Raw genomic sequence first — 26,466 nt, 5'->3', positions numbered from 1 at the left:
GAATTCTATTTAAAAACTGAATTTCCCTCCTTAGGTATAAGACTGAGTGTGGAATAAACTGCCTGTAAATGTGGAACAGATTTCATCTTGTTGTTATTGCCCATCCTTTCTGTGTAGGGTCACGCTGACCAACTCTCACCGTACTGTTGGAATTGGGTGGCTCACCTCTTTCCTTAGAGGTTAAACCTGGGAAACAGAGATGTAGCTCCAGAAAATATTAGCCAGAAATGTTGTATTTCCAGTGCCAGGTTGGAAATGTTGCTGATAAAGGACCTGGAGATCACTCAGTGCTATTTAGGGAGCACTGACTTGGCCATGTGGAGCTGATGTGGTGCTGGTGGTGTCAGTGCTTCCTCTGTGTGTTTGATCCACAGGATTGTTTCTCCGTGGAAGGGGAGGACCTGAAGCACGACTTTGAGCGACTGCAGCTGGCCATGGAGATGGTGGGGTTCCTGCCCAAGACACGCAGACAGTGAGTTTATTTTCCATTTTAATAGCTTGGAGATTGTCCTGCTTAATGCCACCTCCACTGGCAGGACATTGTCCAGAGATGCTGCCCCATCCCTGGAGGTGTCCCAGGCCAGCTTGGAGCAACCTGGTCTAGTGGAAGGTGTCCTGCCCATGGCAGGATGGAGCCAGATGAGTTTAAGGTCCCTTCCAACCCAAAGCATTCTGTGGTTCCATGATCCCTGCTGTACTGAACAATTCTCTTCATGCAAATGGAGCGTTGGCAGGAGTTGACATCTTGAAGTATTTCTCAAGTGTTCATGAATAATCACGCCTCACTCTGCATATCATGAATCCAGAGCTTGGTTTAATCAGAAATTCTCATTATCCTGCATCAAACTTAACCCTTTGTGTGCAATTCTAGGTCTGTAGACTCATTTCCAACTGGCCTTTTTCACTAATGCACTGGACATGCTGGTTTGAAAACTGGACTTTAGCTGGGTTGCAACACCACTGACACCATGGAATTAGAGGTTTCCTAAGGGTCATCTCCAACCAAACCTACAAAATAATCCCTCCTGGGTTGATTTTTGGCTTGAAAGGCTTGAGTAGATTATGAAGAACTTGACATAAAAAATTACCTCAAAGATATTTTCACACAACTGAGAAATTTTGGAAGCTCGTTCTTTATCCCTCACTTGTAACAAATCAATTATGAAATTAAAACTGCTTTTTCTCTATCTTCCCCACACACATGGATAAACCCAAGGATCCAGACTTGTGTGAATATGTTCTGTGTCAGAGGCTGCTTTATCAGGCTTCAGGATGAGGTTTGTCTAAAGCCTGTTGAGGGGTTTAATTGCCTGAGCAAAGCAATCAGGAAGTGTCAGGACTGAGCAGAGTCGGGAGATGCAGTAAATTCTCACTTCTGATTTACTGTGCAATGATTTTTCTTGGCACACAAGTTGCTCCTGGTGAATTTTGCGTGTCAAAAATGAAGTGGATTCTTCACTACACGAGCAGGTTTATTTTGCTTGGGGTTACACAACTGCAGCACAAATAAGGAACCACCTTCAGCTGAGGTATAGGGAGTATGTTTTAAATGCTACTATACTTTTAAAAGTAATTTCTTTGTAGCAAAACATGGCATTTCACCTTTGTAGAAACAGAAAAGAGAAATTTTTATAAAATTGCATCCTGAAATTCACAACAAGGAGTCAGTATCCCTGTTTTGGAGATAAGAGAGGACTTGGAGAGGTGAAGGTGTGTTGTCCAGACAAGCTGGTGGCGTAACTAGGAATGACATTTGGGTTTATTAATTTTTGGTTCCCAAGTGAGTGTAGAAATAGGGACAAACAGGATTTATAGCTGAAGTCAGCCACGGCTCAGGAGCTGGGCTTGATGAACCTTGTGGATTGCTTCCAACTCAGGATATTCTTTGAGTGTCTGATCCTATTTTTTTTTTGGAAGAAAGGTAACTTAAAAATGACCAAATTCCCTCCAAAACAGAAAAATTGGTTGGATAAACTTACTTGAAGTATAACATCTTTTCTTTGCCTCAGTTACTTAGATATGATAAAAGCATTTGTGCTGTTTTGTACAGTCTTTTGTTCCTGGCTGGGGCTAGATCCAAAAAAGTGACAAAAAAATGTGTCCCAGGGGACTAAGAGGGATCACCTGCATGGCCATGTCCACTCTACCCCTTAGTTTAGGCAATTGCATGATAAATATTTAATCTGCATATCAAGATCACTGGAGGATTTCTATTTTTCTTACAACATGGACTGTAATTTTGTAACTGTGGGTTTGATGTGTTAAAGAATTTTCAAGAAACCTTTTCAGATGCAAGTTTGATACTTGACTAAATAAAAAACTTGTTGACATGAGGCAAAGTGGATTCTTTGGATTGAAAATTAGAAGAATGAGCCAAAGAGGGACATGGCCCTAAAATAAAATTTACTTCTTCATTCACTTTATGAAAAACGGAGTGAAAATGAATTGTCTCTGTTTAGGATTTTCTCTCTGCTGTCAGCCATCCTGCACCTGGGGAACATCCGGTACAAAAAGAAAACCTACAGGGACGACTCCATCGATATCTGCAACCCTGAAATACTTCCTGTTGTGTCAGAGCTGCTGGAGGTAAGGCTCTGCTTTCCCTCCTGGAACTTTCACACCAAACAAGCCACCTCTGATTTAGGACACAAAAACATGCACAATTTTTTTCCAGTTTCACCAAAGAGTGAGTTCTTGTGTGTTTCCATTCTTATGGGCTGTTCATGTTTGCCAGGGAAAAGGTACAGGAACTGTTTTAAAGAGGTTTTTCATGGAGGGTTTTTGCCCCTACTCTTCAGCTTCGGGTTTCATTGACTGAAAATCCTGTTTCTGTGATTAAATGTGAAAAGTTTCAGGGTGTAGATGCAAAGCAATCCTGCTGTCCAACACGGCAGTGTCTTCAATTGCCAGCCTTCAGCTGGTGCTCCTCAAATCTGTTCCAAAGTCTGTCTGAAGAACTCAAGCAGTTGTACAACCATTGCCCCATGTTTTTCTTCTGTGCTGGCTGAAGGAGGTGCTGAGCTCCCTCACCGTGTTTTTTGTCTGTCATTACCTGCCAGATTGCACAAGGGAATCTGTAGGCCCATCTCATCCCTCTAGTCCCTATTTATGGGCCTGTTATGGAGTTCTTTGGTGCATCTATTGATTATCTGCAGTTTAGGACCTGATCCCTTGGCCTCTGTGAGCCACTGCTGTGCTGGTGTGCCCTGGAAGGATTTGTGGGTCTCCACCTGGCTGGCCCAGGCCACATCCAGCTCTGTAAATCAGTGCAAAAGCATTAAATGAGCTCTCAGGAGATCTGCTCTGTCAGCCCAAGCAGGTTATGAAGCTGTGGTACTTCTTTTCATGAGATAAGTCTTGAATGAGCCAGCTTGTCCTACTGGCCTTCAGGAGCTGAGCTCAAAAACCTCCTGACTTGAATTGAGGTGACCAGAACCTCCTCTTGCTGTCTCACTTCACTTGAAATGCTCTAAACCTCTTGCAGCTGAACTGTTTTTCTTGTAGTTGATTATAGCAACAATTATCTTTACCCTTTTGTACTCCCTGGATGGTCTGGAAGGTGAATTTGTGCTGATTTTATGGTGGAATCAGAAGGTAACTTGTCCATTTGTGTTACACATGGTGCTCTTCCCATTCATTCCATTAAATAACTGTTGTGTTATCTCCCTACCTACAGAACTTGGGAATTGGCTCTCAGGGATTTTCATAGCACTTCATTAATACTTTGAATTTAGGGAGAGGAAAGCTTCTGTAAAATATGGTTTGAGCAGCTGGATGCTCTTTGCATCTTGGCCTTGGAGATTGCAGAAATAAACAGAAGGAAAATATAAGTGGGGAGGAGAATGTTGTTGATTTTACCCTGTTAAATGTGGCCAAGTCAGTTAAGTAATTGTTTTTTAAAAAAGCTTTGAGTAAGAGAGTGACTTAGAGAGCTGAAAAAGTTCCAGGCTTTGGGTCTTTGCCTTTGCAAACAAACCCTTTTGCAACATCTGCATTGGGGAGGTCATGGGGTGGTTTTTACACGATTATGTGAAATGAGGCATTGGCTGAGCCACATCAATCCAACGGTGCCTTAATGCCATGGGCTGGAACAGCACCCCCAGGTAGTGTCAACAAGATGTAAAAACCAATAAATATATTTATTTTTCACCATTTGGAAAAAATAAAATACAAACCTAACCACTAAGATCTGATGTATCTGAGCAAATTGATAGATTTCTGTTCATTGTAGTAATTCTTTTTGCAAATTAAATGACCATCTAGAACATAAAATGCTTGCTGCATTGAGGTAGGATCTGATGAAATGCATCGCTGAGTTTGGGTAAGTGGTGTTGTTTGTCCCTTAAGTTGCATTTTGGTGATAATTGATCCATGGAACTGGAAGCATTTGCTGCCTCCAAGTGTAAACGTTTCAATAGACCCACTGAAATCAGCTGAAATAAAGCCAATAATCTCATTTTCAGACTTGATTTCTCTCTATGAAATGCCACATTTCTCTTTCCAAACCTCAACAGATGTTGCTGCTTATTCAGGTTTGACCCAAAGGAAGAACCAAAGGGTTCAAACAGATGAAGCATCATTACAAAGAGCAGCCACCACCCCTTATTCATTACAGCTCTCCACATTAAGTGCAATGAGTTTTACTCAGCCAGAGATTTAAAATACTGGTTAAAACATTTGACACTTTGTATTTTGTCTCATTTGGGTAATTATTTTTATTACTTTTTTTTTTTTTTTGTGGTCACTGAACAGTTTTGCTTTTCCCATTGTTGCTGAAATTGTGAATTGGCTTGAAAAAGTTGTTAATCCCCTCTCCAGATCTTGGCATTAGACACTAATAAGTGAAAAATCATCTCAGAATAAAAGTAATAGGAGTTGACGGGGAGTTGAACTTCCTTTCCTGTGGTCCCTGGCTGTTTGGTGGGGCCATCCAGAGCACAGCAAAGGGATGGAAGAAGCTGTGATCTGATACTTCCTTGTCTTGGGGGAACTTCTGGGTTGATCTTTATACTCAAATGACTCATTGGATTTGTTCAGTCAAGGATTTGATGCAGAAAAGAGAAGGAAAAAGTGCAGCTGGAGCTGCATTGGCTATGTCTGAGAGCAGCCAGGAGGGGATGCAGAGGTGCTCCAGCATGGCCTCCATGGGGATGTAGCCTCCAGGGGCAGGAGGGGAACCCCAGCCTGGCTGAAATTAAAAACTTATGCAAAATTAGGGTCTGCTCCCTCTGCAAAGGGGAATCTGGCCCAAATTTTTGTGAGCTGGTTGGTTTGTGTTGGGACCTCTAATGATAACTGGGGAATTTCCCTGCTGCACCAGTTAATGCAACACCACTGCACAGCTATCCTCCCTCTGTGTAATGAGATTTGTGTCCCTAGAAAATGAAGCTAATACTGAGATTTTTTTAAAGGAATCTGGGAGGAGATGATGATCTGCAATGGATTTGCTTTTTCTTAGATATCAACAACCCCATCCAATATGTTTTTGCTTTATTAAACCATCCAGAGCAGCATTTGTTGAAACTGCAATATAAGATTTTGGCCAGACTCTGCAGATCATTGTTTCATTTACAGTAAAATCCCTGATTCCTTTTTTTTTTTTCAGGAATAGACATAGTGTGTGGATTATGTGATGCTTTTGGCAGATTTTTCAGGGCCTTTGTTTAAAGTCTGCTGAAATGCTGTGCTGGGGAGTGATGTCAAGGCTGCCTGATGGATCAAGCAGACGTGGAGTCCTGTGCAAGCACTGCAAATATCCCAGGGCCTGGGCAGAAATCATAGAGGGTTGTGTAAAACTGGGTAAAACCTTTGTGTTTCTGGGGGAAAAGCTTGGAAAAGCTCATTTTTGGGCTTATTAATAAAAATAATATATTAGAGATTATCTAGTTGACCTTAAAAGAGACTTTTTGTTTTCCATTGGAACAGTAGGAATGTTTTAATTGCGTGTGTTTAGTAAAATGGGAAATAATTTCCATGGATGGAGCATTGAGGAAGGAGATAAATTCTGTCTTTGCTCAGTGAAGCAGTTTGGTATTCGGTTTTTAGGTTTAGGTAACCAATGCAATACCTAACCTCAATGCAAATAAAGGTAAATACAAGTTATCAAGTGACCTAAATAAGTTTTGCCAGATCTCCCAGTGCACATTTTTGTTTGGAGCTAAAGTTGGCCTCTCCAGGAGATTTATGTGCTCAAGTTCTTCTTCCACTAAAAAATGGCCTTCAGCTTCCCAGAGGGATCCTACAGGCACTGGGGCTCCTCCTGTGATAAATGTCTTGGAAATTAATTGGAGAGGGGGTGAGGATTATGGAGCAGACAGTGCTTGCTTCCAGCTTTTTCTTCTGGATTTGTTTTTCAGATGATGTTTTGTGGAATCACAGGATGATTGGGGTTGGAAGTGACCTCCAAAGTTCATCTGCTCCAACATCCCTGCAATGAGTAGGGATATCATTGTTAGATGCAAAATTTGGAGCCAGAATTAAGAGTCAGAAAACTTCAGAGGATCACAGAATATGCTGAGTTGGAAGGGATCCACAAATACCATTGGGTGTAACTTCACAGCCACAGGCCCTGCACAGACACTCCAACAATCCCACCCTGTGCCTGAGAGCATTGTCCAAACGCTCCCTGAGCTGTGGCAGCCCTGGGGCCCTGACCATTCCCTGGGAGCCTGTTCAGTGCCCAGCACCCTCTGGGGAAGAGCCTAAACCTCCCTAACACAGCTCCAGCCATTCCCTCTAACCTTTCTAACTCTGGTTATTTGAAAGAAAGTCTGAGGAAAAGGATCAGCTCTTTTCCAAGAGGAGCTGATAGAAATTTGAATTTATTTTCTGTTACTCCACACCAGGTGTCTTTAGAACGAGCACTCAGCACTGTAATACCTTTCTCAAATATGGAAGGAGAGACAAAACCTGATGTTTTCTTGTTCTCCAGCTGGAAATGGTTCCTTTTTCTTCAGCTGCTCTAACATAATACCCCAGAATTACTGGAGGAGCAGTCTCTGCCTGCCTTGGCTCCAGCCCAGCCCGTGCTGGCTCCGTGCTCTGCTGACATTCCCAGCTGTGGCACTGCTGGTCACCCCTCGCTGCTCATGGAGTTGAGCCTTCCAGCCCTCTCTGGGCCCACTTGTGGCAACAAAGTCTTAAATCTGCATTTTGTCCCTGTGATTAAGATCTAAATTGCTGCAGGCCGTGTTTAAGAGGGAGAGCAGGCCGTGCCCTTTAGCACCAGGAAGCAAAAATCCATGAAATGTGACCCAAGAGTGAAACTCCTAGGGCACAAAGTGAAGGACTAAGCGGTGTTCTCCTCTTTGCTACCCTGCACCAATGGGTGTTCCTATTTTAGTGTTTCACACTTTGTGGAGGAGGAAGTGTAGGATGTGGGGAAGCTGTAAGTGCCTCCATGTCCTTAGTCATCAGCACGTGCTGAGTTTTTATTTAGAAAGCTCCAGTGGCTCCTCCCTGGCATCAGGAGTCAGCTACTTTCATGCTGTGACCTTGAATGCAGATCAGGATGATTTGGTTGCCCCCGTGGTGCTCATCAGAGGTGATGAAGGAATTGAGATCAAGCTCCACTGGGTGGTAATTGCAGAGAGGGGCCTGGGGAGATGCAGGGATTCCCATCCTTGCCAAGAGTGATTTTGTACAAGATTATTTAATGGGATCTCCACAGGTCAGGAGAACAAGGATGCACATCCACAGGTTCCCTTAATCCAGAGAGGAGGGAGAGAAAGAGCCAGAGTGACCATGAGATGGGGATGGTGAGGGATGGCGTGGGTAGTTGTTTAAATTGCTTAAAATCCCTGTGTTTGCTGACAAATCTGGGACTTGGAAGTGTTTATGTTGTTGAGGAATATTTCTTTGGACTGTTTTGATTAGGAACCATCTGACACCCCTCTGCCTTGTTGCCTTGGATAATTAAAAAAAGCCAGCATGCTGACTGTGGGTTTGCAGCATCCCTGAAGGGGGATAATGGATGGTGTGAAACTCACTTTTGTTCCAAGTTGTGCAGTTGAGGGAGAGCAGCTGATGGTCCCGCAGTCAAGAGCTGCTGGAAAAGTGTCCACAGAGCTGAAAATTACAAAATCACATATTTTGGTGAATGTGGAGGAATGGAAACCAAATGTGGAATCTTGGTATGGATATCTGGATGAAACAGAAGATTATTTTTTTTTCCCTGCTTGATTTTGAAAGGTAAAATTGGATTGTAGGAACTGGGGCCTTCTAAGTAGTGCTGAGCACTAAAGAAATGAACCTTGCAGTGTCATTTCCAGTGATAGAGACCTTGCTGGCAGGTGACATCATATACAGGTGACCTGATGTATTCTGATTTCCACAGCAACAGGTTCTTGTTGCAGGAAGAATCAGTTGTATAAAAACTCCCTGGGTTCTATCAGGGAGACTCCCATCGTAGTAGTTTTGGCAGAAGGAGATTTTTGTACAGAAGGGCATCATTATTGCTATGGTTTGTGAGATTCCTGACCTTTCACTGTCTTGTTTGTGTTTTCTCTTCATACTAATTCCTGGATGAAACCCTTAAGTCAAAGTACATACATAGAATTGTTTTGGTTGGAAAAGACCTCTAAGATCACTGAGTTCAATTGATAAACCTCTATGTTTCCCATTTTCCTTGTCAAAACATAAATGGTTTCCCTGTGATAAAAATAAGGCCTTGGATGGCTTCAGGAATGTGGATTTTGAACAGTCAGAGATGTCCAGAGGAGGTCTGGTGCCTGCGTGGAGTCCTTCAGGTAGAAGCAGCAGTTTGTAGAGACTTCAATCCACATCCATTAATTCTGGGCTCCCAGATTCCCACCCAGTCTCATGATGTCTTTTTTGATTTGGCAATTTAGTGAAGATCAGTCAATGACTCAAAGTCTTTAGGTCTAACTCATCTGTCCTGGGAGGGAGGACACCTTCTGAATTCCTCAAAGTAAGAGAGTCCTGAAGCTGGTGGGGAAAGTGGCTTTTCCCCAACAGCTGCAGGTGCCACTTAATTTGTCAGCACTGTTTTCCTCTTTGCTGAAGTGTCTGTGTTTGCACAACTGAGTTTTGTTCTGCAGACCTGTGAGGGCTGATTAGAGACTGTCACCTCGCCAGGAACTGGGGCTTTAGGGAGTAAACATCCAGTGCCAATAGCAGAGTAAATATCAGGTGCTTTCCCAAGGGTTTCTTCCTCTTTCTGACTCCTCCCCACCCTAAAAAGCACAAAAAAAACCCTCCTTCACTTGGAAATCTCTGAAACTGATGACACTGCTTTGCTTATTCTGGAGTAATTTGTGTGATTTCATACAAACAACAACGCTGGAAAGTTGATTTATTTTGCCAAGAGAAAGTGTGGGAGGGAGGAGCTGTACCGGGAATAAGGAAGCCAATGGGAAATTGCTACAACTGGGATGCCTGAATGTAGAAAATCAGGTTTCTTTGAAGACCCTGGTGTTAGGTTTCTGATGCTGGATTTATGTGCTGAGTTGGCTCCTCCCAATGGCATATTTTTACCCATTGAACTTAACTCTGCAAAGGCTGGCAAAAGTGTTGGTGGTTTTTTTTTTTTAATTAAATTTTGATATTTGAATGTGTTTACACTGAATTTTATTTTAAGTTTAGCATTTTTTAAACAGGATTTAAAATTAAAAAAGATCACTAGAATAATCATTAACATCTGTACTTTTGTTTCAGGTGAAAGAAGAGATGCTGTTTGAGGCCCTGGTGACCAGAAAGACAGTGACAGTGGGAGAGAAGCTGATCTTACCATACAAATTGGCAGAGGTCAGTACATGATGTTTGTTATTAAAAGGCAACTCTTGGAATGGTTTTCAATACTTTGAGATGCACACTCAGAGTTTCTTTCAGTTTTTATTTATTTATGTCAAAATAATCTAGGAGAAGCTAATGGGTGTCCTAATCTAGGAAATGATTGACATTTCTTTTATTCCATTCCTGGAAGGCAGGTTTGTGCTTTATTCTGATGGATTGTAAGTGCTTCAATGACTTGTGGTTGTGTGAGAGTTGTCCAAAGCAGAGCTTTGCATTGCTGGGTGTGTGTGTGGGTGCAGGTGTTCATCTCCAGATATCATTCCTTAAGCTGGAGCACTGATTGTACAGCAGAGTGCTGACCCAAGACTCCAGGAAATTTTTACTGCCTTCTTGAGTGCCTGTGGTAGCGTGGATCTTCTATGGCAGGAGCTGCAGATCTCCATAGGAGATTCCCAGTAGCTTTTCCTCAGACCCCTCAAAACCTGGGCCCTTGTGTGATGCTTTGGAGCAGCCACAAATCCATCAGCTTCTCTCAGACTCCAGTGTATTTATATGGGATTTTCAGGAATTCTGAATTCTATTCTGTGGCTGGTAAAGAGAAACAATTTTTTTCCTCTTATATCCTTCAAAATACATCAGTTCTGTTCTGCTGAACTAGTTGTTTTGGCTATTTCTGCCTCTAATCTTCTTGTATCCCCCAGATCGGGAACACTGAGCATCACACCACACTTGGTCCCTCCATTCCCTCTTGTTGTAGGGTTGTGTGAGAATTCAGAGCACCTTGAATAGCATCTCAAGCAGCTGTTGTGTCACAAATAACTAAACACATCATGTTGTCACTGGGGGTCTGCTGGAGATAGTTTGACTCCTTTTTCCAGGGGGAAAAAAATATTTTCTCTCACTTTGAGGGTGTGTTTAAGCTCAGTAACTGTTACTGAGCTTTAATCTTTAGAAATGAAGTGTTGCTTTTGTGCAGAAGTGAAGTGTGCCCTAACAAAGGGCACACAGGGGCTGTCTGGGTCTTTGTGATGGACATTTAATCAATGTGGTGTTTCTGCTTTTTTCCTTCATCTTGGGCACAGACATAAAAGAAATGGCTAGAAAAGTTTAGAACTGAGCTATAACTACCCTTCTGCTGGAGGGTCCTTACAATATCATAGAGTGGGCTGGGTTGGAAGGCACCCTAAAGATGGTCTTGTTCCAAGCTCCTGCCATGGGCAGCTACCACTGGACAGCTACCACTGGACCAGGTTGCTCCAAGTCCCATCCAACCTGGCCTGGGACACTTCCAGGGATGGGGCAGCCACAGCTTCTCTGATCAACCTGTGCCAGGGCCTCCCCACCCTCAGAGGAAAGTGTTTCTTCCCATGATCCCATCTCTGTCTGTTTGAAGCCGCTCCCTCTTGTCTTGTCCCTCCAGGCCCTTGTCCCAAGTCCCTCTCCAGCTCTCCTGGAGCCCCTTTAGGTACTGGAGCCTTCTCTTCTCCAGGCTGAACAACCTCAGTTCTCTCGGCCTTTCCTCACATCAGAGCTGCTCCGTTCCTCTGATCACTCTGGTGCCTCCTCTGGACTCTCTCCAGCAGCTCCTGTGCTGAGCTCCAGGGCTGGGGCAGCTTTGCACCTGGGGTCTCACCTGAGCAGGGCAGAGGGACAGAATCCCCTCCCTTGACCTGCTGCCCAACATCTGCAGTGTATTGACACTGCTGGGAACAGTCCTACCTTCTGTTGGGTTGGAAGACCCCTCTTCAGAACTAGAGTGGCTCAGCATGAGTTTGTCAAGTGCTTTCCCAAATGTTTTTGTTGGTATGGCTGCTCCCAAATCCCAGGTGTCCCCTTAGAAAGGTTTCTCACCACTATCAGTAGAAGAAAGGAAAGATCAGGGTGTGGTGGCTGTGGGGGAAGAGAAGGAGCCAGGCTGCTTTGGGAATGGTTGATGTGATCTCCATGACAAAATCATTTTGGAAGAAGCTGTGAATTGTGTTAAGATGAGCACCTCCCTGGCTTTTTGTTTACCTCCTTACATCATCAGCATCCTGACCACCAAATTTTATCCAGCAGTGACCTCTCTCTGAGAGCAGGTTCACTGCTCACAGAGCAGAACTTGAGATGCTCCAACTTGAACCCCCCCATGGTTAGAGGCCTTCTCCTGGTCTTCCTCTGGCTCAGGGAGTAGGAGGAGTGACTTAAATTCAGATCTGTCTGAATCAGGAAGGAAGAATGGGATTCATTTGACATTTGGGACTTCACAAAGACTGCTGATGTCTGATAATCCCCAGTCATGACTCACTGGGCTCTTGGGAATCAACGGGCTGGTTATTCCTGTGTATTTAACAAAGGAGTATTATAGTTGGCTCCAAGGGATGGAGCCATTGAGGGTTTGAGGATTTGCAGGCATGGGTCTCCCACCACGACCTCTGTAGCTCATGGGCAGCTGCCTTTCCTGATGGATACTGCAGCTATTTTATTCTTCAGATGCCTGTGGGTTTTTTCATAGCTTGGTACACTGAAATTTTCAGTGGGGTTTGTCTGGAAAAGACTCTGCTCCACAGGCTGTCACAGAAAGGATTGCATAATGTCATTTTGGCATGTCCTTGCTTCTTTAAACCATCAAGAGCAGGTGGGATCTACCAGTCTTCAGATTGCAAGAGAGGTGGTAGATGCTACATCCCTGGAAATGTCCAAGGCCAGGTTGGATGGGGTTTGACCATGGTATGGGGTGGATCAAGACCAGTTTAAGGTCCCTTCCAGCCCAAACTAACTGGGATTCCACGTAAAAAGTTTGAGGTTTAGGTTTGGGATGGGTTTTGAGCTTTGATGAGGTTCCCACATGCATCTGCTCCATTCTGGAATGTTTCACTTTCTGTGTTCGGCACAGGGGCCAACATTTGCCCTTCCCTTTCATCAGTGCTGGAGTGTGTGGAGATGACAATTCTGTGCAGAAATGCTTTTCATGGAAAGTGAGTGTGATCATTCCATGATCCCAGCCTGGCTCCTGAGAGATTTGTGCCCTTAGGGTCCTGCTGTGACAACTATCACCCCCTTTAATAGTCTTGAATGGGCAAAATTGGCCTGAAGGGATCCTTCCCTTTGGTATTTTGGAGGTTTCAGAGCTGAGACCAGAGTTTTATTTTCTAAGCCAAGCCTTTTCTCTTCCCCTTCCCTGAGCTGCAGCCCCAGAGCACATGGAGAAGCTGACTTAGTTGGATTTGCAATGATGTCACATTCCTGGCTGGCTGCACACTCCTGCCTTCTTGTGTGCTGATTGGAAACACAGTCCTGTGGTTTGGGGCTTTTTTTTTTTAGCAACAGTGGTTTGGATGCTTGGCAGCTTGCTTGAAACATTCTCTTTCAGTTATGAATTGATACCAGACTGACTGCTCCTGGTTCTGTTCATCTCTGCAGTAATTTGGGTAAAACTACATCTTTTATTCTGGCATGTTTTGGGTAGAAGGTACTGCAAAGTGGGGACAACTTGTGGATGGACATCATGGAATCACAGATGGGTTTGAGTTAGGAGGGACCTTAAAGCTCATCTCATTCTACTCCCTGCCAAGGCAGCAACATCCTCCACTAGCCCAGCTTGCTCCAAGCACTGTCCAACCTGGCCTTGGACACTTCCAGGGATGGGACAGCCACAACTGCTCTGGGGAACCTCTGCCAGGCCCTCACCACCCTCACAGGGAGGAATTCCTTCCCAATATCCCATCTAACCCTGCCCTCTGGCAATGGAAGCCATTCCACCTTGTCCTGTCCCTCCATCCCTTGTCCCCAGTCCCTCTCCAACTCTCCTGGAGCCCCTTTAGGCCCTGGAAGGGGCCTGCAGTGTTGAAGGAGAGGTTGCAACTGGGAACCACCAGTAAATAAACCTCTGTTTATTCATATTGTGCTTCCTCTCTTAGGACTTCTTGTTGATGGTTTTGCCCCAGGAATTGAGTTGGGCTTTTCCCTCAGGAATAATGTGCCATTTTAAAGTTAGGCAGAAATATTGACTTGGTCAACTCTGTGTTTCTTTTAATAAATTCAAGACTTTTTGATTTTTGGTCATATATAATTATTCTGCTGGATGATCTTGGAGGATCCAAGGACTGGATTCTGGTACCTAAAGGGGAAGGCTCCAGAGTGCGTTTTTACAAGGGCCTGGAGTAACAGGACAAGAGGAAATGGCTTCAAACTGAAAGAGGGCAGGGTTAGATGGGATATTGGGAAGGAATTCCACCCTGTGAGGGTGGTGAGGCTCTGGCACAGGTTTCCCAGAGAAGCTGTGGTTGTCCCATTTCTGGAAGTGTCCAAGGCCAGACTGGAAGTGCTTGGAGCAACCTCACCTAGTGGGAGGTGTTGCTGCCCATGGCAGGGCGTGGAATGGGATGGGCTTTGAGATCCCTCCCAAATCAAAGAGTCTGTGAATGTTTGATCTAGATCAGGTATCAGGTTAAATGTAACACTGAGTCCAGTGAGGAGGTGGGACTCCAGCAATTAAAATCAAAGTCTCCTGTGTGCCAACAGTTGCTGGTCCCGTTGTCTTCAGCTGAGCAAGTTCTTCCCAGCAGAGAGAAGATTTCATTTTACTTTATTTTACCCAGGAGCTTTCAAGGTGTGTGGCAACAGCACCTGCACGAGCAGGGCCATAGGTAGGAGCAAATAAATAGTTGTGAGCAAATAAATAGTTGTGAGCCAAATGCCAGGGTGGGATTCTAAGTGTCCCAGTGCCCATCCTTGGGGTGTTACAGGGTTTATGGGATAAGCATGTGGTTTTTCAGGAAGACCTCACAAAGCATAATGTGCTTTTCTCATCGTTCAGTAACTCATGGTTTATTGTTTAGAGGTTGTGTCTGACCATGGTATTAACATTCAAGTACACCCCCATGTCACTGGAACTACAGCTCTTTCTGAAATTAAGGAGAGGGCAGTCAAGGGGAGATCTGGTTTTAGGGGAAAAATCAAGACTGCTTTGTTTTGCCTCTTGTGGCTGTGGCACCGATGGCACACGTGCTTGATTTGGGACCCTGCAGGGGAGCCGCCATCCTCTCTGGCTGCACCTCTGGCAATCAACAGCACCACATTCATAAATAATGCTTACACTCATCTCTGGCAGCTGCCTCTTATCTCCTGAGCCACAGTGGCTCATGTGCCATGGAGCTGCCTCCTGGAGCCATCCATTTTTCCTTTTATAGCGCTGGATGGTGTTTTAATGCAGTGTTTGAAACAACTGCACAGTTTGGGAGAGTGTAAAGGTTTAGAAGCTTTAGGCCATAGATAAACTTAGGGAAAAGGCTGCACAGACATGAAAGGCTGCACTTGTGTGCTGAGGTCTTGGGCTGCTGTCCAAAACAGCTGCCAAAGACTTTATCAGAAGTGAGATGGTGCATTAATGGAGCCAGCAGCACTTGATGGGTTTGCAGAGGAATCACAGTGCAGCGTGTGGTAACAGTGAGCTGGAAAATTCCACTTACCATTTAGCAATGGGGAGGACCCTTGGAAAAGGTCATGGGTGCAATAGAACCATCAGTGGTAGTAGTGGTGTTTGGACTATTTTGATTCAGATCTGTCTTGAGCATTGGGCATCTCTGCAGCCCCAGCCATCTTCTCCTTGATAAGGCAAAATACAGCAGGCATGTAGCTGAAAAAGGGAAAAATGGGATTTTTAATGGCAGCAGAGGAACGTGCTGTGGGTTGCTGTTGTCCCTCTCAAAGTGCCCCTCAACTCCAGACTCTGGGCTCTTTTTTCTTATATTATTCTGTGCATTTTTGCAGTTATACTGAGGTAGGAAAGTTTCACAAGTCACAGTTCAGGTATTTGAAAGAAAAAAAAAAAAGATGCTCTAAATATCAAGTGATTTGACTGATATTTGGTAGGAGACATGTGGGAGCAGAGCACTTCAGTGATGTCTTTGTGGAGAACTTGGGGGTTGTTAAAAATCTTTCTCTTGATCCTGTTTGTAATCTGAGTATCATCTTAATCCATGCAAGGAACTGCTCTCCTGGGCCACATCTGTCTTCCTGCTTCCATCTAAATAATCCAAGGAATTCAGGTTTTTTCCATCTCTGCTCACTGCAGGTCTCCAAGGCCATTAGAATATGCCTTGACTCATCCACTCACTTAACTCTCTCAAATCCATCTTGGTTGGTGGTTCCATCCCTTTCCATCATGCTGGAGACAATCCTGAGCTCCACAAGCTTCCCTGCCTGGTTTCCATCCCATCTGTTCTGTTTATCAGGCTGGTGTCCAGCACCTGCTTGTCTGTTTTTCACCAGTCTCTGCATTTTTTCCCTGTTTTTCATCCAATGAGACAAAACTCATTATCAAAGTCAATACATCTGTTAGCGAGCTCTGTTTTACATTCCTCAAGAAAAAAAAAATTCCATGATGTTTTCAATTCATTAACTTCATTTAACCAATACAGTTGGTATTTCTTAAGCAAGTGACTTTGCTAATAGACATTATTTTAACAGATCTTTATAATTTTAAGCCATTTGTGATCAAGGATATTTTACCCTAAGGGTTAGAAAGCATTAATTCACACTTTTGGGAGAAATCTGATGTGAAATTGTGCAACAGAAGGGAAATGAAAGATGTGAGACAACTTCTTGGTCAACAACTGACCTGATTCTTGCCTTCCTTTAATTCTGGAGAGCTGTTGGGAGCTGGTTGTTTGTTGTGATGGATGTCATAATAAGCATGCCCTGTATTTAACTGAATGTGTGTTCAGAATTGTAAGTGGAAAATGGGTGTCTGAAAACTCAGAGGAACTGAAAGGGACTGAGTTGTGCCTCCAGCAGGGCAGTGCAAGGAGCTCTTGGGGAGCAGATGTTGGGCCAGCAGCCCCAAACTCCCCCAGAACCTGGGCAGCAGGAGAGGGGGGATTCTTCCCCTCTGCCCTGCTCTCCTGAGACCCCACCTGCAGAGCTGCCTCAGACTTGGGGTCCCCAACATCAGAAGGATGTGGAGATGCTGGGGAGAGTCCAGAGGGAGGCATGGAGAAGCTCCAAGGGCTGGAGCCCCTCTGGAGCCAAGCTGGGAGAGCTGGGGGTGCTCACCTGGACACGAGAAAGCTCCAGGGAGAGCTCAGAGCTCCTGCCAGTGCCTGAAGGGGCTCCAGGAGAGCTGGAGAGGGACTTGGGACAAGGGATGGAGGGACAGGACACAGGGAATGGCTTCCCATTGCCAGGGGTCAGGGTTAGATGGGATATTCGGGAGGAATTCTTGGCTGTGAGGGTGGTGAGGCCCTGGCACAGGTTGCCCAGAGCAGCTGTGGCTGTCCCATCCCTGGGAGTGTCCAAGGTGAGATTGGACAGTGCTTGGAACAAGCTGGGCTGGTGGAAGGTGTCCCTGTCCATGGCAGAGGGTGGAACTGGATGACCTTGAAGGTCCCTTCCAAGGCAAACCTGTCTGGCATTCCATGATCATGTCTTTGTTCAAATGGCCAGGTGCTCTTTAGCAGCTGGGTGCTCCATGCTGTTGTTACATGGCCATGGAAGGTCACCATGGAACTGTTCTGTGACTGTGTCCAGAGCACCCAAATTACAATTAAATCTGTGAGATGCTTTTTATTCTGCATAAATAGGTGCAGCTGTAAGTGCATGTGAAATCAGCTCATGATTAGTTGGAAAAGCAGTGATGCCATTTTGGTGAGATTTACAAACCAAAATATTCAGGCTCTTGACAATCTGAGATGTGCAGGATTAGGCAGGAGGTGACAAGCACTGACCTTTGTGTTTTGGGTGACAGCAAAGCAGGAGAGGAAAGTCCAGGTGTTCTGGAAACATTTGCTGAGGGCTCCACAGCTTTGCTTTCATTGTCCTTTCATCCTCTCATGTTCATTGTGTCTGAGTCTGTGCTGGCTCAGCAGAGCCAGAGAGATTTCTTGGAGTGGGAGGAGCGTTGGATTTGTGTCCTTTGGGAGAAGGAGAGAGGAGAGAACCTTTGCCCAGGAGTGGTGGGCCAGACATATCTTTCTCTTCTGGTGCCACAAAGCCATGAGATTTTATTTTTTCACGTCACCAAGTGTCATTTTACCTGGCCCTTCTTCACCTGGGATGAATTTTTGCTGAGGAATACAAGACACTTGGAATGGCCATCACAGGATGGTTTTTTGGGATGATAAACTCTGCTGTGTTAGGGACTTTAAATCAGGGAGAACATCTCATTTTCAGCACAAACACCTAATTCTCAGTCCAGTAACAGTTAATTGGCAGAGACACAAGGTAGAGAAGCCTGTGGAGTGAACTGTAATGAGTTGAAAAAGTATTTAATTACAGCAAAGAACTGAGTGATGTTTCATTCTCTATATCCTTGTAGTGGGGACTGGCTGGTGCCTTTTTCAGCCCATTAAAAGGGAGAAGAAATTGAGTTCCAGGGCCAAATGGCAGAACATTACCTAAGATATTAAAAAAACCCCAAAAACAACAAAGGAAAAGATCATAGTTGCAATTAATCACAAGCCTGAAAATATTCAAGGAGAGAAAGTGGGAAGGAGACAAAATAATTAATAGCATGAAGAAATGAAAATTCTCAGTCCTGAGGTATGAGGACAGGGACACTTAATGGAACAGAAAGCAGCAGAACTGCTGGAAGCACCTACTTACCCAAAACCCATTAGCTGAGGAGACTCTTTGTCACCACGGGTTATTAATGTAAGGAGCTCAGCAGGAGCCCTTTGAAGAGCTGCTATGTTGATGAGTGGATTCAGAATTCACAGAAAAAATATTAATGGAATAAAACTGAAACCCCACAAAGCTTTTAAGAGCCAAGCAACTGTCTCTGCTTCAGGACATGAGGGAAACCTGGGAGGGTGGAACTTCAAAAGAAACCTATTTGTGGGATGAGGTTTCTCACTTTTCACTTGGAAATGCACATCCTCGTGTGCAAAAGCTGCTGCAGTCACTCTCCTGCTCCGTGCCACCATGGAAATTCCTGTGTGCTAACTGTGTTCCTGCTATTTATTTGGCACTGATGTCTGGGAAAACAAGGAAGACGTTGGGATTCCGAGATTCCTGAACAAAGTCCAAGATCAGGGCTTCAGGAAGGGAAATGCTGACTTTCCATGGATTCCTCTGCCTATAGCCCACTCCAGCTGCCCTTTCAAAGCAAATCCATTCTCAGCTCTTTAAAGCATTATTTTAATTACATCTGATTACTCAAAAGATGCTTTATTGTCACAGGGTTCCTTTAGTTACTTAAATTTCTACTAAAATCATGTGAAAAGTTTTCAAGGAATGCAGACAAGCCATTCCTGAGTTAGTTAGCCAGCTCTTTCCACAAGGGATGTAGTTTTGGTACATTTGCTTGGAATATGGGGTTTTCATGTGTAATCCTAATCTGAATAAATTCAGGTTGATTTTTTTCCTCAGCCCAGGGCTGTTGGTCAGTGGCTGAAGGAGGAGGAGGGGTGGAAGTTCTGTGGCTGAATAGGGTCTGTTGCACAAACTTTGCCTCTACAGGGGTAACAGCTGAGGTGTGATGAGAAACAACTTCCCTTTGGGGAACTTTGCCCAAAAAATGGTAAAATTAACCTGGAATGATGATGATGGTGCACTGGCAGAAGGAGTTTGTCTACACTTGCCCTCTGCTTGGGAAGGACCAACCTCAAGGCAGGATTTGGCTTTTAAAGGCTCGAGGGCTGGTCTTGGTGATTGATTGGACTCCTTGGTGAGGATCCCAGTACTTTGTGCCTGTAAGTGCTGAGCAAATTTCCCTAAATGTGCCCTCCTCACATCAGGTCACACAACTTCCTCCTGTGACACAAAGTAATTTATTAATTGGTTTTTGTACCGGTTTTGCTGGGAAAACACGGGGGGAATGGGAGCTCAGTTTGTGCCGTTGGCAGAGCAGACTCTGGAGGCACCAAGGTGGAGGAAAACACATTTTGTCATCAGTGGACATTTCAAAGTTGGCTGCCTGGTGGCTCTGTTCTCCTGTAGCTCTGTGGTGGGCTCAGGATGGCTCTGTGTGAGCATCTGTCCCTAAGGGATGTTCCACATGTCTCCTTTCATCATCTTCTCCACAGGAGAAGCAAGAGCTGCAGCCTTGTTTTCTCTTTAATTTCATGAAGAGAGAGTGGTTTTTTTTCTTTTTTTTCCAGTTTTGATTTGTTACAGATGACACTTTCTAACCACAGTGCCCAAATCCAAAGGCTCTGAGTGAAATCTTTTGAGGAAGATGATGCTCGTAACTGCCTGGCTCCGCAGTGGGGACTCGGAGAAAATCTCTAACAAGATTTGTGCTGGTTTCCTTTGCTCCTGGCTCTGCTTTGGGGGCTGTTTCTGAAAAGCATAACCACAACGTGTTCCAGTCATCAGCTGCAAAGTGACAATATCAGAGACAAGACTTGAAATCAACTCTAAAAATAAACAGGCAGGCTCTGGCCTGGGATGGGAATGGGAATGGGAGTGGTTGGTCTCCCATCTGTCCTTTCCCAAACCTACCTGCCACCAGTGGGGACTCAATAGCCAGATCTTCAACACAGCCAAAAAAAGATTTTCTTATTGTTTTTATTTGAGGTTTTCCACATCATTTTCTGTGTTTGCATCCATCTAATGACAGGAAGGATGAGTAAGGAGAGGGCAGTTGCAGGAGCACTCTGATACTTTCTGTGCTACTCAGAAGTCACAGGGATTCACAGCAGCACACAAACCATTTCAGTGGGAATGTGTGTGAGATAGTGTGAGGATCACAGAATCACGGGGTGGTGTGGATTTAAAGGACCTTAAGGATCATCTGATTTCACCCCCTGCCATGGGCAGAGACACCTTCCACCAGCCCAGGTTACTCCAAGCCCTGTCCAGCCTGGCCTTCAACACTTCCCAGAATGGGGCTTGGAGCTTCTCTGGACAACCTGTGCCGGGGCCTCTCCAACCTTACAGGGAAGAATTCCTTCCCAATATCCCATCTAACCCCCATGGCAGTGGAAGCCATTCCCTGTATCCTGTCACACCATCCCTTGTCCCCAGTCCCTCTCAGCTCTCCTGGAGCCCCTTCAGGCCCTGCCAGGGGCTCTGAGGATTCCCTGGAGCCTTCTCTGGTCCAGGTGAGCACCCCCAGCTCTCCCAGCCTGGCTCCAGAGCAGAGGGGCTCCAGCCCTCAGAGCATCTCCATGGCCTCCTCTGGATTCTGTCCAGCAGCTCCACATCCCCTGTGGCCCCAGGTGGGGCAGCTCTGCAGGTGGGGTCTCACCTGAGCTGGGCAGAGGGACAGATTTCCCCTTTCCTGTTGCCCAGGACATGGGAGAATTTGGGGCTCCCAGAGCACATGGGTAGCTCACATGGAGCCCAGAGCTGATCTACCACTGCATTCAGCCCCTTGAGTGAGTCTGAGTTACCCCTGTGTGTGTGGAGAATTGTGATTTCCTGCTGTTGTGCTCCCTTCCCTGTTGTGACCCAACATATTTGGTTTCCATCCCCATCCATGTTCTGTGTCTGGGATGAACCAAGCAGCCTTTGGGGTTCCCCCTTGGCTCACAGGGCATGGGCTGAGACAAGCAGGATTTGGGTTTTTTTAAAACAGAGGCTTAACACCCAGAGGAAAGTGCTCTTGCAGGATATCAGACTCAAGCCTAATCCCTGACTTGGCATGCCCGAGTGTTATATCATGCTTGGGCGGGAGATGTATGATGTCATTTTCCACACTCATATTTTATCTGAACATCTTATTAAAACCCTGTCATTCTCCTGGGTCATTTCCCTAAGAGAACTCAGATCATCAATGCACCACTCTGGCTCCAGCCTGCAAGAAAGGTTTTTTAGTGATTTTTATGTACAATTAAGGAGGAGGGAAAATATCTTTAAAGGCATCGTTGAAAGAAAAGAGTGAAAAATGCTTTTTTAATTTTTGATTGCAACAAAAAAGAGGAAAAGCTGGCTTAAAAGTAGTTTGAGCATTCTGTAAAGGTTCATTTTTATGCTTTAATTCTAGAAATGTACCTGCAAAGGAAGTACTTTGAAAAACAACAACAAAGCACTGAATCCTTGGGCTATCTCTGGCTCCCGCCCTCCCGGCTGGCTGCCACATCCTGGCAGAAACCTTCCACTATCACCCTGGAGCTGGGAGGCAGCAGGTTGTCCTGCCAATGGATTTTATCCAAGGGATGCAAGTGTCAATGATGTTTTCCAGAACTTAGGGGTGGATTTTCCAATGAGAAAAAATAGCCTGTAATGTCATTCCCATGCAATGCTGCGTGGTGCCCCAACATAACTCTCAAACACAAAGGCACTTCAGGATTTTGTCTCTCCTTCCTCACCACCCTCCTCACTTTCTGCTCTTCCCCTAATTTAGCTCTCACAGCTACATCTCTCCCTTCCTTCCTTGTTACTCCATCTCAGCACAGGAGTGTCAAATCCAGCAGTTCTGTCCCCACAGCCACAAACCCAAGCTGCAGCCACTTTCCATGGGGGCTTTTTCAGCCCTCCTGGAGCAGTAACAGTGTCAGAGATAAAAACTGGATTTTTGTAGTATTTTAGTACATGTGGTCTCTACTCCTCTGACGTGAGCACTATGAGTTAAGTAGTATCTGGCACTCCTAAGCTCTATTCAAATAAAAGTGTATTTTCAGTTTGCTTTTTTTAATCTCTTAATTAGTGATTGCTGTAGATCATCATCTCTGAGATGCCCACATGGGCTGTTTTCAATTGTCTGCACATCCAAGGCTCACTGAGAATGGGGGGTTGGCTTCTGTTCCTGGTCATTAGATCTCTTCAGGTGATCCAAATCAAGTGCATTAGGAGAGCTTGAATTCCTCCTGCTTTTGCTTGTTCTAATCTTGGATAAATCCTATCCCTCTTCACAGTGGGGTTATTAACACTTGTCATATGTGTATATTTTTAAAAAGCAAGCACAGTTTTTATTTCTTTAATCATTTACTTGCATGCAGCATGATTTTGTTGAATAGGTACTTTGAAGCAAATAAGAAAACTCATAACACTCTTTTCCTGATTTTTTCCCCTACTTGGAAATTAAATATGTCATTTAAACCCACAGAAGTGATGGAGGGAGGGAGATTTTCATCTGAAAACCCTAGGTAAATACCATGGGTAAAATTCAGTAGATTGTAAAATGTAATTTTTTTCCTCTGAGCCATATTGGAGTGAGACATTTGTGTTACAGTAAGTACCAATGTAATTATGAAGCCAGATTTCACCTTAGAGAATAAATGGGGGGGAAATGGGAATGGCTGATAAGGATTTCAAACCAGACTTCAAATGATAATGAAAATCTAATACTGTTTATGATAGTAGCTCACTAAATAATTTCTGTGGTAGGATATCAACAGGTTTCTGAGATTAATGCCAAATCCTATGAGCAGAAACACCAATTGATTAATCAGAGAATGTGCTGAAAACTTATTCCACCTATTAAAAGAAAAGCAAACAAATGAAGCTCCCACAGAGCCACTAAAACCACATATCCAGATTTGATTTTTTGAGGGATTTCCTGAAGAGGAAGAATTCTACTGCTACTTTTTTTTTTTCCCAGACATTTCATTGGAAGCACCTTTCATCCTTGTATAGAAATTATAGGAAGCCCATCAAAGGCCCTAAGGGAAAAGGGGATATTTCCTCTCTTCCTGTGTTCAGATCTGATTTCCTGAAGAGAAGAGGAATCTCTGTTTCTTCTCTCCAGCAAAAGAAAATGTATTTTGTGGTGCCCAACTTTACTTAAGTAATTGAACACCCGTTCTTTATGTCTTACACTAAATCCTGCAAACTTCACACCTGGAAAGAACCATTTCTTGTCACCTTGGAATCACTGTAATTGTTCAGTTTTTGTTGATAAGAGTCTGAAAGGGGAGTGTGTTGCTTGTTTTCCTCCTGGAGGGCAGGAAACAGCTGCACATGTTCCGGAAGAGTTGGGGGGTCACCAGGAGAGAATGAATCCATAGGTAGCTCCTGTGGCTCTATCAACATCATTCCTATTTGAACAAATGAAGTTTTGGAGTTCTTGGGAAAATTACAAGGACTGTTGCTTGTAAAGCCATATTTATGGGTGGGAGTTCTGCACTGATAGGGAATGCTGGTGCTGGCAATGTGTTTATCCAGTGTGAACAAATAATGTCAATATTGTCCATAATGTGATGCACACACACAGTCTCCAGGGAAAATGCTGGAAAACTGGAGGTAAAAAGGACCACGACCAACTATGGAGCAAATCTTATGAACTGTACAGCAAAGCACTAAGTTGCCTTTGAGGCTAACAAGTCAGGCTGCCTTCTAATAAGTCTTTTCTTCTAGGTCCAAGGAATTTTCCAGAGCTGTGCTTGAAAAATGGCATTTAAATACCAACTTTTCAAGATCTCACAGCTTGTAGAAAATCTGGAGCGGGTGCATTGACCTTGCCCCCATGTCTGTGATGTCCCCAGTGAAAAACTGGGATTTAACAATGTTATGTTGATCAGAATTGTTGAAGATGCAATAATGTTGTGTTGACCAGCTGAGTCTGTCAGCACATCTTTTATGGATGCTTCCTAGATTTGCATAATGCTGAGAGATGGGATAAGTGTTGTCACAGTTAATAAACTCCACGGGTGTTTAATCCTCATTAGGGCTTTAAGTGGTTTTGGTGCTCGCACTCACTTTCCAGTTGTATTTAAATCCACTTCTCATTAACTGAGGCTGTGCTCAGGGACTGGGGTCTGAGCCCCAGCTCTGAGCACTGTGCCCTTCCTGAGGTGCATTTTTTATAGCAGTGGCCCAAAACAGACAGTGATGTGCAATGTGTGTGTGCAAAAAGGGCATCTTATCTATGAAAAATGGGTTTGGGATTCTTTATCTTGCATTTATTGAGAGCAGCATGTGGTGCTGGCTGCACTCTGGGAGTTTCAGTGGTGGAGTGAGCCTCAGAAACCCTCCTAGGCAAACTCAAATATCCACATGGCTGTGCAAGTATAATTTGTGTTTTGATGATCATAAGAGCTGCCCAATCCCAAGTATCCATCCACCACCCTTCTCCTCTGTCCTGGGTCAGTCTGTGCTGTCCTCCACATTACTTATGAGGGAAGATGGACAAATCTCTCAATTAGCTGAGATGTTTGAAGTCTTTAGAGATGTGTAGTTGTCTCATAAATACCACTTTGGAATGATTCTTACTCAGAATGACTTAGTGCACCAATACCCTTCTCTTCCTAGGTGATGCAAAAGTGATGAGCTTTGCTTTGTTTTGGTCTTCTAATTTCCTGATTTTGTGTCAAGCAATGCCCTGAACAGAAACAGTTTTTCATTTTAGTCTGGCACTTCTGAAACACAATGTTAGAAGAAGTATTTATTAGTTACAAAAGCCCTTCATCCATGGATTTGTTTGGGTCAAAATGCTTAAAGCTGAACACCAGAGGTCGGTTTCTGTTCCAGATACTCTGCATGGTTGGGTTGGTTTGATGGAGCCATTGAGAAGAGAGTCTGTCTCTTGTATTTCAGTCCCACTCTGGATCTGAGGTCCACACTCCAGAAAATGTTCCTCTTGGCTATGGAAGGGTGTGACTAAAACCACAGAGCTTCCAGCAGCATCTTGATGGGTTTGTCCTCAGAGAAGATCCCGAGTTGAAAGAGGCCCACAAGGATCATCAAGTCCAACTCAGTGGGATCTCTTTGCTTTCTGCTCCCTGGCACATCCAGGCACTGAGATATTGCTGCAATTTTTGCTCTTTGCCTTTCAAAGTCCTTCAGCGCTTGTTTCCACCCACTCTCTGTTCTCTGGGCTTTGTTTATTCCCCTTAGTCTGAAAAATGTAAAATATTTGAGGTTTTGTTGTTCAAATTGAGCTGTTGCTGCTCTTGCTCCTGTGTTAGGTTAGTCAGCAGTAGAAATACTGAATCTAATAAGGATCATGGGGGGAACTTACAGCAAAATCATGTGAAAATATCTGTAAAAGGTTAACTGAGCACCTTGGAATAACCTGCTCTGTCAAGGCCACCACTGACCCATGTCCCCAAGTGCTGTAATCCACAGAGTTTTTCAATCCCTGCAGGGATGGAGTCTTCACAATTTCCCTGAGCATCCTGTGCCAGTGCCTGACCAGGCTTTCCACCAACCTGAGCCTCCCCTGACACAGACTGAGGCCATTCCTTCTTGTCCTGTCCCTCATTCCCTGGGATCAGAGCCCAACTCACCCCCCTTGGCTGTCCCCTCCTGTCAGGGAGTTGTGCAGAGCCAGAAGGTCCCTCCTGAGCCTCCTTTTCTCCAGCTGAGCCTCCCCAGCACCTTCAGCTGCTCCTGGTGCTCCAGCCCCTTGCCCAGCTCTGTTTCCATCTCTGGCTCCAGCCTCACAATGTCTTTTTTGTAGTTTTCAATGTATAAGTTTGGTGGGGATTTTAACCCACCTGCTTTCCCTGGATTTTTGGTATGCCAACAAATATTTTGAATAATTCCAGCTTGAAATTTCAGCCCTCAGCTGAGTGCAGAAGGGCAGGAGTGAGGGATCCTGCCTGGAGCAGGGGGTGCTGTGGGATGGCAGCAGATAGATTTGCTTAAATATATTTAGTGACTTTGTAATCTCAGTTCTTAAGAATCTCCTGTGTGTGTACAAATGTGTTTTACAGAGACTTTTAATTTGAGCAAATTTGGGTTCCTGAGATTACATCTTTTCAAGCCTCTAAAACACAGGCTGCTGCTGCTGGAACTGTAAGTCCTTGTTCCAAAGCACTTCAAAAGCAGATTTTAATTCTTAAGCCTGTCATCCCCTTGTTCCTTTTAACAGAAGATGTTTCCAGAAGTTTATCTGTTTTTAAGGTG

At 44.5% G+C, this 26,466-nt stretch overlaps 1 protein-coding gene across 13 annotated transcripts in view; it reads left to right on the top strand.

The window, feature by feature from the left end:
- MYO9A (myosin IXA) overlaps positions 1–26,466 on the top strand; it is a 173,781-nt gene that overhangs the window by 73,729 nt on the left and 73,586 nt on the right. For all 13 annotated transcript variants that reach the window (XM_030954924.1, XM_030954925.1, XM_030954927.1 and 10 more), the window contains 3 exons: positions 375–472; positions 2,460–2,586; positions 9,676–9,765. In XM_030954924.1, coding sequence (XP_030810784.1) covers positions 375–472; positions 2,460–2,586; positions 9,676–9,765 — 315 coding nt within the window. The remainder of the gene's footprint in view (positions 1–374; positions 473–2,459; positions 2,587–9,675; positions 9,766–26,466) is intronic.

This window comes from Camarhynchus parvulus, chromosome 10 (assembly GCF_901933205.1).
Source record: "Camarhynchus parvulus chromosome 10, STF_HiC, whole genome shotgun sequence".
In the NCBI taxonomy this organism is placed as follows: Eukaryota; Metazoa; Chordata; class Aves; order Passeriformes; family Thraupidae; genus Camarhynchus; species Camarhynchus parvulus.
The sequence above is the reverse complement of the archived record's forward strand: the minus strand, read 5'-3'. Positions and strand labels throughout refer to the sequence as shown.